We start from the raw sequence: 11,150 nt of genomic DNA on the forward strand, positions 1-11,150 counted from the left end.
CAAAGTAGAAGAATATAATCGGCTACATACGACTGAAAACTATACATATCATTTTTTTTTTCACTTTCTATTTTTTTTCAATCATGTGGGTGATCAAATTGAGTGTTCAAATGCTTATGACCATATAAGATTTTTTCGTAGTAAAACATATAAACACTTTAAGTAAGAGAATTCACACATTGCATAGATTTTCTGATGAAAATTTGTGATCATGGTAGAAGCTTTGCACAATAATATTTTTTCTAAAATTAAAAGATTAAAGTTAAAAAAAGACTTACCAACAAAAACTAAGTATAATTAAAACACCCGATCTCCTATAATATTATGAACTATAATATTACAGGGGATCAATTTTAATTTTAACTATAATATGTTTGTTGTAAAATTTATCTACATTATTTTTTCTAGATTCGAATCATGATCTATACATATATAATATAATATTTTTATCGACCGAAAGATATTTATAAGACAACTTTATCTAATTAAATGTAGTATACTCATTCATATAGTATAAAACAAAAGACAAGATACTCTATCAAAAAAACAAAAGACAAGATTCATACAAATATTTTTTTTGTTAAAATAAAATAGGAAACAAATTATTAATCAATCAATTAAATAACAACAAATTATTAATCAATTAAATAGGAAACACAAAATGAAAAAATAAATAAATTGGAAGATGTGTTCAAGTGTTAAGTGAATAGGTGTCACAAAAACCGCAATCTCTCCTTAAAAAACCTACCTCCTTCTTTTTCTGTACTTTTGACCAACCTTAACCTTAACCTTCACATTAACATCTCTCTTACCTCTTCCACTTTCTCTCTCTAAAACTTTCTCTCTCCTCCACATTTTCCCAATTTCTGCTTCTTCTGTTCTCTCATCACTCTCTTCTTCACCTTCTTCTCTTCTCCCTCCCCTTCTTCTTCTCTCTCTCTCTCTCTCTCTCACACTACTGTCATCATCTCATTCCAACAAAACCCTAATTTCACTCTTTTAAGGTACTTCTTCACTCTCTTCTCAAAAATTCATTTTTTACTTTCTTAATTTCATTTTTGTGAAATTTTTTCAATTGGGTTTTTAATTAACGCTGTTTATGGATCTGGGTCATTGGATTTGCAGGGAAATTTGAAAACAGGAAGAAAAAAATTTGATCTTTCTTCTTTTGTGTTGTTGTGAAAAACTGTGATTTTTGAAGGATTATTATAGGATTGGTATATATGTCCTTCAATCAATCAAAAACCGAAAAGAACGACGCCGTTTATCGAAAATCTGGGCGATCGTCTAGCTTTAATCAGCAGAGAGGTCCCTCAGGTGCTTATGGAAGGGGCAGCGGCGGGCCTGCACCGTCACTCTCCTCTAACAAGAGGTCAGTTTGGGTTTTAATTGAATTATTATGATTATTGTTTTGTTGTTTTGATTCTTGATGGATTAGGAAATTGGGTGTTGCTTTGTAGAATTTGTGTGTATTTTGTAGGGTACTGGAATAGATAGTAAGTTATTCAATCAACTTCAAAAGTGAATGTTGTTCTTGTAATAGGGACTTGAGGGAGTAATAGAATCACTTTTATAGTCTTTCTTTTATGGAATCAATGGATGAAGTTCACACTATAGATCAAGATAAAATGATTGAATATACCTATGTGACATAGGGTATTGCTAGCATATATCACAAATAGAAATTTGGTCTTGAAAAAAACAGTTTTTAACTTTTTCCATAATTGAATACACAATTTCCAATACAAAGTTTCTATGTTTAGTTCACTAAGAAGTGTCTTTAGGGCAAATGTTAGAATTTGCCTTAGACAAATTACATAAATCTGTAAAAACTACTATTTTGGTTTTTTAACAGAGTTATAATATCCTTGTTTTGTTGCATGTAGTTTGGTTTGATGATTTTATAATTTGTTAACTCCATTATTAGTAGTGTGATCTCTCTCTCTCTCTCTCTCTCTCTCTCTCCCCTATGTTCCTATTTTATTGATTATTTGTGTTGCGTGTTCCAGTTTTAACAAGAAGTCTAATAATGCACAAGGTGGGCAATATAGGGTAAACCCTTCCCCAGTGAATTCAACAGACTCAAACAATGCTCCTGCTGGTCGAGGCATACATAATGGTACTCACGTGCAACCACAATTGCATGGTAAGCTTTAACGTGAGTTTTTATTTTATTTCGGAAAATGTCTGATAATTCTCTTCATCGGTTTTTGGTGTCTGGTAACTCTGGTTATGCTGTTTATTAGAAGTTTACTGCAACTGAACAATGTGGAAGATCCTTTCCTCTTTATACTGGAAGAATATGCAAATAATGTTTGTGTTTGGTAAATTATGGTTTTGTTTGTTTATGTAATTCATTAGTTTACGTGGTAGGATAGGAGCATCTGATGGGCCGGTTGCAAAGGCATCTGAATCAACAGCGCAGAGGAGCCCTAAAGTTGTTCCAAATGCACCAACTTCTCAATCTCCCCCTGTTGTGAGCTCTGATACAACCGCTCCTACAAGCCCTGCTAAGGGTATGTTAGTCTTGTAGGTTTTTGTTGTGGTACATCAGGCGTAGATTGGCTCCTAGTTTTTTGTTACTTGTAGATTGGCTAACATGAATTTGTGTTGGCAATTGACTTGTTTTTCGTTAGTTGTTTTTTGTTTGCTTTGACTGTGATAGTCAAGTAATCTGAATATTTATACCTGTCCCAGGAGATGCATCAAAGGCGTTCCCTTTTCAGTTTGGATCAATTGTTCCTGGCTTTATGAACGGGGTGGCAGTAAGTTCTGACATCATTGCTAAATGTTTGGTTTTATGTGTTCCATTGAATTTCTAGGTGAGTAACTGATCATGTTCATATAATATGCAGATTCCTCCTCGTACAAGCTCAGCTCCTCCTAATTTAGACGAACAGAAGCATGCTCAGGTATTCACTTCTATTATTTTTGTCACTTTCTCCTTGATGTCCGACTGTCCGTACTTCTGTATAGTTATTAGATAGAGTTATTGCCACTAATAACCAATGCTTCCAAATCAATGATATAAATAGACACTGTATTTGAAATAAAATTACCAATGCTTCCGACTGTCCGTACCTCTTAATGTGTTTTCACTTTTCATAGCAAGTTTTTACCTGATTTCTGTTTTCTTAAACTTTCAGGCCCATCATGACTCTGTTAGATCCGCTGTGCCTTCAGTGCCAATACCTCCTGTTCCGAAGCAGCAGCAACCACCTAGGAATGATGCAGGTGTAACTGACAAATCTAATGCCAGGGAGACTCATCTGGGGGCTAAGGCTAAAAAGGATCCTCAGGTGCCAGTTTTGACCCCAGCAAGCCAGACACAGAAGCCTTCTGTTGTTCCCGTAACTGGGATTTCAATGTCAACACCATTTCAGCAGCCACAGGCACCTTTACAGTTTGGTGGTCCTAATCCACAGATTCAATCTCAGGGGATGCCCTCGACACCCCTCCATATTCCTCTACCAATGCCTATACCAATTGGAAATGTTCCACAAGTGCAACAGCCGGTTTTTGTTCCAGGTCTTCAGCATCATCCAATGCACCCTCATGGGATCATGCATTCAGGCCATAACATAAGTTTCACTCATCAAATGGGTCATCAGTTGCCTCATCAATTGGGCAACATGGGCATTGGCATGGGCCCTCAATATCCCCAGCAGCAAGGTGGAAAATTTACTGGTCCTCGAAAAACTACTCCCGTCAAGATAACTCATCCTGATACACATGAAGAACTGAGGCTTGATAAAAGGACAGATGGATATTCAGATGGTGGGTCATCTGGTGCTAGGTCGCATCCTAATGTACCTTCTCAATCTCAACCTGTTAAATCCATTGCCACTTCTCAGCCTACGAATTATTATCCTTCCAGCTCATATGGTTCCAATTCTCCTTATTATCAACCTAATTCTCTTCCATTAACAAGTAGCCAGATAACTCCCAATGCTCAGCCACCAATATTTAATTATCCTGTGAACAATGGTCCACAAAATGTGGCTTTCATGAATTCGCCGTCTCTTAATTCTCAGCCTGTTAATAAAGTCAGCACTCCTATTCCTCGCATTGCTGAACCCCCCACTGTAGAACGTTCTCGTGAAGTACCTAATGTGATATCATCAGCTCCAACGGGGGTGGCTTCTGTGACTATTAAACCAAGCGGTGTGTCGGCTGTTGCGGAGTCATCATTGACTAATTCTAGTATATGTGGTGTTCAAAATAACGAGACTCCCAGTTCAGCAGCATCTTGCGATACTAGCTCCCCTTTACCACAAAAAGGATCTGAAACATTCTCGGAAATCTCTACAGGAAAATCTAAATCTTCTGAGGATTCTTCAGTTTTGAGTTCGTTGCCAAAACAAGCTGCTGCATCTGTTGTCGGTGCCGAGAAGCTTACGATGCCACCTTCTTCAGCAGTCACTGTGGATTCTGTTTCAGTTGTGACTAATAATGAAGCCAGCATGAGGGAACCTATTAGCGGGTCCAACTCTTTAAAGGATAACCAGAAGAAACCTGGGAAACAAGGTCAATCATCTCAAGATCAGGTATAGATTGAGTTATTTTTCACACACAATGTTGGTTCTTGGTATGATTGAATTTTTAGTTTATGTACTTCTTGACTTTTTCTGCAGGACTCTGTGCAATCTCCTCGAGCGGCAAATGTGACGTCTGGAGCTGTTGAAAGTGGTATATCGGATACTAAGGTTTCCACACCTGTAGGAAGTGAAACAAACCATTCTTCTGCAGATCTTCCCATATCTGAAGGATCTATTGCTAAAGCGGCTGATAGTTTGAGCGATCATAAGCATGATAAGATAGATGAATCATCTGAAGGTAAGTATTATTATAAAATGATGAACGTCCTCTTGATAAATTCCAAAAAAATTAAATATGAAACTACACTTTACACAAACTGGAATGAGTACGGGTACAAGATTTTTGGAAAAGCTAAGGTACATGTACATTAATAAATATACAAAGAAATGTCTTCCATAAATATAACATTTAACAAAAAATATACAAGAAAGTGTCATTCATAGGTTACTACATCACGTCAAAATTGAGTTGGGAAATAAATATACATAATCAATAAAATTATGATAGAAATAGGATATTTACTTAACAGGAGTGTGATAAATGTTGTTTATATAGTAAAAATTTGGCGGAAATATATAATAGGTAAAGTATCCACAAGTACCAAACGATTACCGGGTACCGGTATGACATGAATTTTGGAGACCTATGCTTCAGAGACTTTAAAACAATACAGAGAGGACAGGATGAATCTGCTAGTTTTAAGTCAGAAGGTGAAAGGACAAATGATTATTTAGGCGCATCTATCTCTACTGCATTGGATTTTAGTGACATCGCTTTAGGAAGAAATCATAGTGTAGTTACTAATGGATATTTTTATTGAAATTTTGACATCAGATCTGCAGTCTGCTGATGTACCAGAAACAACAAAGGAAATTAATGACAGTGCAGAGAATGCTTGCAGCGACTCAATGTCTCTTTCAGCGTCAGGTATCAAGGATAGACCAAATTTAGAAGCAAATAAAGCAAAAGTTACATCTAAAGGGAAGAAGAAAAGAAAAGAGATTCTCCAGAAAGCAGATGCTGCCGGGTCAACTTATGATCTTTATAATGCATACAAAGGACCTGAGGAAAAGAAAGAAACTGTGTTAATTTCAGAGAGCACAGAAAATGAATCTACATCTGAAGGTTTAAAGCAGTTATCTCCAGATTCTGCTCAGTTAGATTCTCCTGCAAGTGAGAAATGTGGTCACAATAAAGCCGAACCTGATGACTGGGAGGATGCAGCTGACATGTCTACACCAAAACTTGGAGTTGATGTTAAATCTCAGCAGGTTATTGATGGAATTGGAAGTACCGCAAAAAAGTACTCACGCGATTTTCTTTTGAAATTCGCAGAGCAATGCATTACTCTTCCTGAAGGTTTTGAAATTACGGCAGACATTGCTGACCCTTTGATGAGTTTCAATAATTCTCGTGATTCACATCCTAGTCCTGGCAGAACTGACAGGTCAAGGATGGAACGCCGTGTGAATGTTGTGGCTGAGGAAGATAGATGGAATAAAGGTGCCAATGCTTTTCATTCTGGGCGTGGTTTGGATGGTATTGGTAGTAATAGCGGTCGGCACGGTCAAGGAAGAAATTTTGGTGTTTTAAGAAATCCAGGTGGACAGGTATCCCCTCAGATGGCTGGGGGTATCCTTTCTGGACCAATGCAATCTGGGGGAAATCAGGGTGGAATGCAAAGAAATAGCCCTGACGGGGAGAGGTGGCAGCGTTCTACTAGCTTCCAGCAGAGGGGTTTAATTCCCTCACCTCAGTCTCCCTTACAGATGATGCACAGGGCCGAGAAAAAGTATGAAGTAGGTAAAGTCTCAGATGCGGAAGAGGCAAAGCAGAGGCAGCTGAAGGCTATCTTGAACAAACTAACTCCTCAGAATTTTGATAGACTTTTTGAACAGGTAAAAGCAGTTAATATTGACAATGCAGTCACTCTCACTGGTGTCATCTCACAAATCTTCGAGAAGGCTCTGATGGAGCCTACCTTCTGTGAAATGTATGCCAACTTCTGCTCCCATCTGGCTACTGAGTTGCCTGATTTGAGTGTGGACAATGAAAAGATAACTTTCAAAAGGTTATTATTAAACAAATGCCAGGAGGAATTTGAGAGGGGTGAAAGAGAACAAGAAGAGGCAAATAAGGCTGATGAGGGTGAGGTGAAGCTATCAAATGAAGAAAGGGAGCTGAGAAGAACCAAGGCAAGAAGGCGCATGTTAGGAAACATAAGATTGATTGGAGAACTATATAAGAAGAAAATGTTGACAGAGAGGATAATGCACGAGTGTATCAAGAAGTTACTAGGTCAGTGTCAGGATCCCGACGAGGAAGATGTTGAAGCTTTGTGCAAGCTCATGAGTACTATTGGGGAGATGATTGATCATCCCAAAGCGAAGGAACATATGGATGTATATTTTGAAAGGCTGAGAGTATTATCAAACAACATGAATTTATCTTCTAGGGTGAGGTTTATGTTGAAGGATGTAATTGATTTGAGAAGGAATAGATGGCAGCAAAGGAGAAAAGTCGATGGTCCAAAGAAGATTGAGGAGGTACACAGGGATGCTGTGCAAGAGAGGCAGGCTCAAGCTCAAGTTGGTAGGATGGGTCGTGGTATGGGAAACAATCAATCTGCAAGAAGGATGGATTTTGGTGCTAGAGGATCATCTATGTTGTCTCCTCCTGCTCAGATGGGTGGACCGCGTGGGCTGCCTACACAAGCACGGGGATATGGTTTACAGGATGCTCGTTTTGAAGAAAGGCAATCTTATGAGCCTAGGCCCTTGTCAGTTAATTTCCCTCAAAGACCCTTGGGTAATGATTCTATAACATTGGTACCCCAAGGTGGTCTTGCTAGGGGAATGTCCATTAGAGGATCAACAGCTTCTCATTTGTCAATACCTGATGTGCATTCTAGCCACGGAGACCCTCACAGAATGGCAGGAGGTATTAATGGTTATAGTAATTCATCTGAGCGCACACCGTACGGCTCAAGGGAGGATCTTGCATCAAGATATATTTCAGACAGATCTTCAAGTCTAGCTGGATATGATCATTCAAGTGCTCCAGGGCATAATATAAACTATGGTAACAGAGACTTAAGGAATGATGATCGGAATCTCGACAGGCCTGTTACAACTCCACCTCACACTCAGTTGCAAGGGCCAATTGTCTCCCAAAATGCTTCTTCAGAGAATGCTTGGCCAGAGGAACAACTACGGAACATGTCCTTGTCAACAATCAGAGAATACTACAGGTACCATTCTGTCTTTGTGGTGTGTATATCTTTCCGGTTACAGCTTTTGTTTATTACATTTAATTTAATCTCATGACAGTTGAGAGACACAAATGTTTATTACAGTTTATTTAGCCATTTAATTGCATTTAGGATTAGGATTTTATCATTATTTTGATACAGCTTTATACCATCTCATTAGTGAGTCTGCTGGTGCCAATTATAATAATCTTCCATTCTTTTATCAATCTTTCTTTTAGAATAAATCATCAATTTAGTCCGTAAACTATCATCGTCTCTTGAATTTAGTCCATAAACTATATAAATATGATAAATAATCCTTAGTATATGAAATCGGTCAACTTAATCCCTAAAGTATATATGAAAATCCATCAATTTAGTCTTTAACATCTTGACAGATTTTATATACTGTAGGGAATACTTATTATATTATATAGTTTATGGACTAAATTGATGGATTATTCTTTCTTTTAATTGTTTATACTACAAGTTGTAGTTGTTTGATTTCGGGGAACAAACTTGCCGCTTTATTTTTGTAACCCTATAGTTTAAACAAAAATAGCTCATGATTTGATTAAGTTCAATTCTTCATAGCTTTTAATATTATGATTAATTCCCAAACCACTCCAAACGCCTAATTTCCAGCCATGATGTTCAACACAAAATGATATCCTGTGAGAATGGGATTTTAGAGTGATCAGGGTCTGCAACATCAGTCGTTTGCGTGATATATCTTTTTTTAGAAAACAGCAAGCAAATTTTAAAGAGTTAAATGGAGTTTTCTCCTGGTCTGTTTTTTTCTTCCCTGTTCTTTGGAGTACTGAATTTCGCTTTCTTAACTTATGAACATCATAGTAATGGCCGGAAACTGTAAAATGTCCACACATTTTGAATAGGGAAAGGAGATATACAGGATGTTCTTGCTCTTTGCACTGTATTTATTGACACCGACTGACACATATACTGCATACACACATAAAAGTCTTTAGTATTTACATAGTTGTATACTTGTATTACTATTTAGAATGTACATAGTTGTATACTTGTATTAGTTGAGATCGTCAAGGAGTTAATCTTCTTCACCATGCATGTACTATTCTGCTGTCAAAATTTAACTTCTATAAATACACATGCATGTGTGGGATACAAGAATTAACAGATGAAGCAGTGGCACATTCTTTAATGTAGCGTGCTAGAGGGAGACCTTTTTTTTTGCTTTTAACTTCCTTTGAGTGGCACGTGCATTAAAGAATGTGCTACTGCTTCATCTGTTAATTCTTTAATTCTTTTAACATACTCGGTATCATTCTTTAAGTTGATTTTGCTGAATTTCATTCTAAAACAATGATACCGAGTATGTTGTTCTTCAACTGCCAAGGCTTATTTGAGTGTCAGCCAAGTGCCAAGCCTTGTCTAGTGCATGTCCATGCAAATAATAAATAGTATTAATAGAATTCCTGTTTGATACAAGTCTAACGAGTGTCATACATACGGCATTGGAAAACTGTTTGACATTGACTCCGATACCTCAGAAAATAGACATACATGTGCTTCATGGGACTGGTTATTGATGAGAACCAAGTTAAGTTCCATAAGTATGCTGATGCCAGCAGATGTGTTTTCTGTTTCTTTGTTAAGTTTTTAGGTTGAATTGTCTTTTGCTTCCGTAGTGTTGCATGGCAGCCTTATTTCCCAGTTTATCTTGTGTGTAATATTATCTGACTGAAATTTATGTAATTTTCAGTGCTAGAGATGTAAATGAAGTTGCTCAATGCATCAGAGATTTGAACTCTCCAGCCTTTCACCCTTCCATGGTTTCTGTATGGGTCTTGGACTCATATGAGAGAAAGGACACTGAAAGAGATCTTTTAGCCAAACTGCTTGTCAAACTTGGGAAATCTCAGGATGGCCTATTAAGTCAAACTCAGCTTAACGAAGGGTAAGATTTATTTCACGATATAATAACTAGATGGAGAATACTTTGAGTTTAATGGTGATGCACTGTGGCTGCAAATTAATTTTACTCCGACATCCAATAAAATCATCTCGCCACATAAGCCCACTTTGTAACCACTATAACTTCTGCATACTTGATTTTCATTGGATGTCAGTGTAAACTATGCCCCTTTACTCAGTACTTTGATTGTGAAAACACTTATCATGTTGTTTTTGTCTTTTCCATATATGTTGGCCAGGTTCGTGAAAGTTCTCAGTAATTTGGAGGATGATGTTAATGATGCCCCTAAGGCACCAGAGTTTCTTGGCTGTATTTTTGCAGAACTTATAATAGAGAGTATAGTCAGTTTGAATGAGATTGGCCAAGTAATACATGATGGTGGAGACCCGCCAGGCAGTCTCTTAGAAGTTGGACTTGCAGCTGACGTCCTCGGAAGCACCTTGGAGGCAATAAAACATGAGAAAGGCGACACTGTTCTAAGTGAGATTCAAACAGGCTCAAACTTGCGGTTGGAGACTTTCCGACCACCTAATACTTCTACTACATCAAGGAAGTTGGAGAAGTTTATTTAGATGATAGTTATGCTCAATGTATGCTTTTTACATACATATAAGGGGAAATGATTTTGGGTTAGACTCAACTTGCGGAGATGATTTTCTCAGTGAGATGGGTGGGTAGAATGATATATATTATGGTATCTTTTGTCTTAATTGTTATTTCTCCTATATCTTCACTGCAATTGTAAAAGGCTCAATTAATCGTCAGAATTTTTTAGGCTCAAGTTACTATGTTTGGTTGATTATGGCCTTCTATTTATTTCTTTGTAGATAGATATAATGGTTCAAATAGAAATTGTATGAATCTGTTCCAATAAAACACATCACTGAGTGAAAACAATAGTTGAAGTGTGTTAACTGAATTATTCAAGGCCTAACATAAGTGCTTATAACCACTTTGAAAATTATTAGAATTTAATATTGACTGGGTGTATATAGTCAAAGTTCTCCACGTTCTTAAGTTAACCTTTTCAGTTGAATACTTCCAAAAGTGCTTATAAAAAGAGACTGAATTAAAATGTCTATTTTAAATCTTTTCTAAATTCCTTCATTGATAGAAGGCATTGACTTTTAAGGACATGCTCACACTTTCAATAAACTAATCCATCCCTGGACTAACAAAATATACTTCTTGTAGTTTCTTTCTGTTTTATAGGGTAAACGAAGGAAACAATTTTCTTGCTGTAAATGCATCAACACAGTTATAGCATCAGCTATTTGATTTCAATCAATAGTCAAAATTATTTTAGTGCATGTGTAATCTAAACCGTCCGATGTAAAATTAATG

At 37.0% G+C, this 11,150-nt stretch overlaps 1 protein-coding gene across 4 annotated transcripts; it reads left to right on the top strand.

The window, feature by feature from the left end:
- Positions 1–704: 704 nt before the first annotated feature.
- On the top strand, positions 705–10,587 carry LOC123887089 (eukaryotic translation initiation factor 4G-like). Of its 4 annotated transcripts, XM_045936370.1 has the most exons (11): positions 705–1,004; positions 1,126–1,372; positions 2,010–2,146; positions 2,379–2,516; positions 2,698–2,765; positions 2,856–2,912; positions 3,147–4,547; positions 4,635–4,836; positions 5,434–7,849; positions 9,594–9,788; positions 10,045–10,587. In XM_045936370.1, exons 2-11 carry the CDS (start codon positions 1,224–1,226, stop codon positions 10,376–10,378), a joined length of 5,097 nt encoding a protein of 1,698 aa, XP_045792326.1. In that variant the 5' UTR covers positions 705–1,004; positions 1,126–1,223; the 3' UTR covers positions 10,379–10,587. The 4 variants fall into 4 exon arrangements, with proteins under 4 accessions (XP_045792326.1, XP_045792327.1, XP_045792328.1 ...); XM_045936371.1 differs by lacking the exon at positions 2,379–2,516 and having other exon boundaries at positions 707–1,004; XM_045936372.1 differs by lacking the exons at positions 705–1,004; positions 1,126–1,372 and having other exon boundaries at positions 2,008–2,146; positions 2,374–2,516.
- Positions 10,588–11,150: the final 563 nt, after the last annotated feature.

The sequence above is a fragment of the Trifolium pratense genome, linkage group LG5 (genome assembly GCF_020283565.1).
Source record: "Trifolium pratense cultivar HEN17-A07 linkage group LG5, ARS_RC_1.1, whole genome shotgun sequence".
NCBI classification, from domain to species: Eukaryota; Viridiplantae; Streptophyta; class Magnoliopsida; order Fabales; family Fabaceae; genus Trifolium; species Trifolium pratense.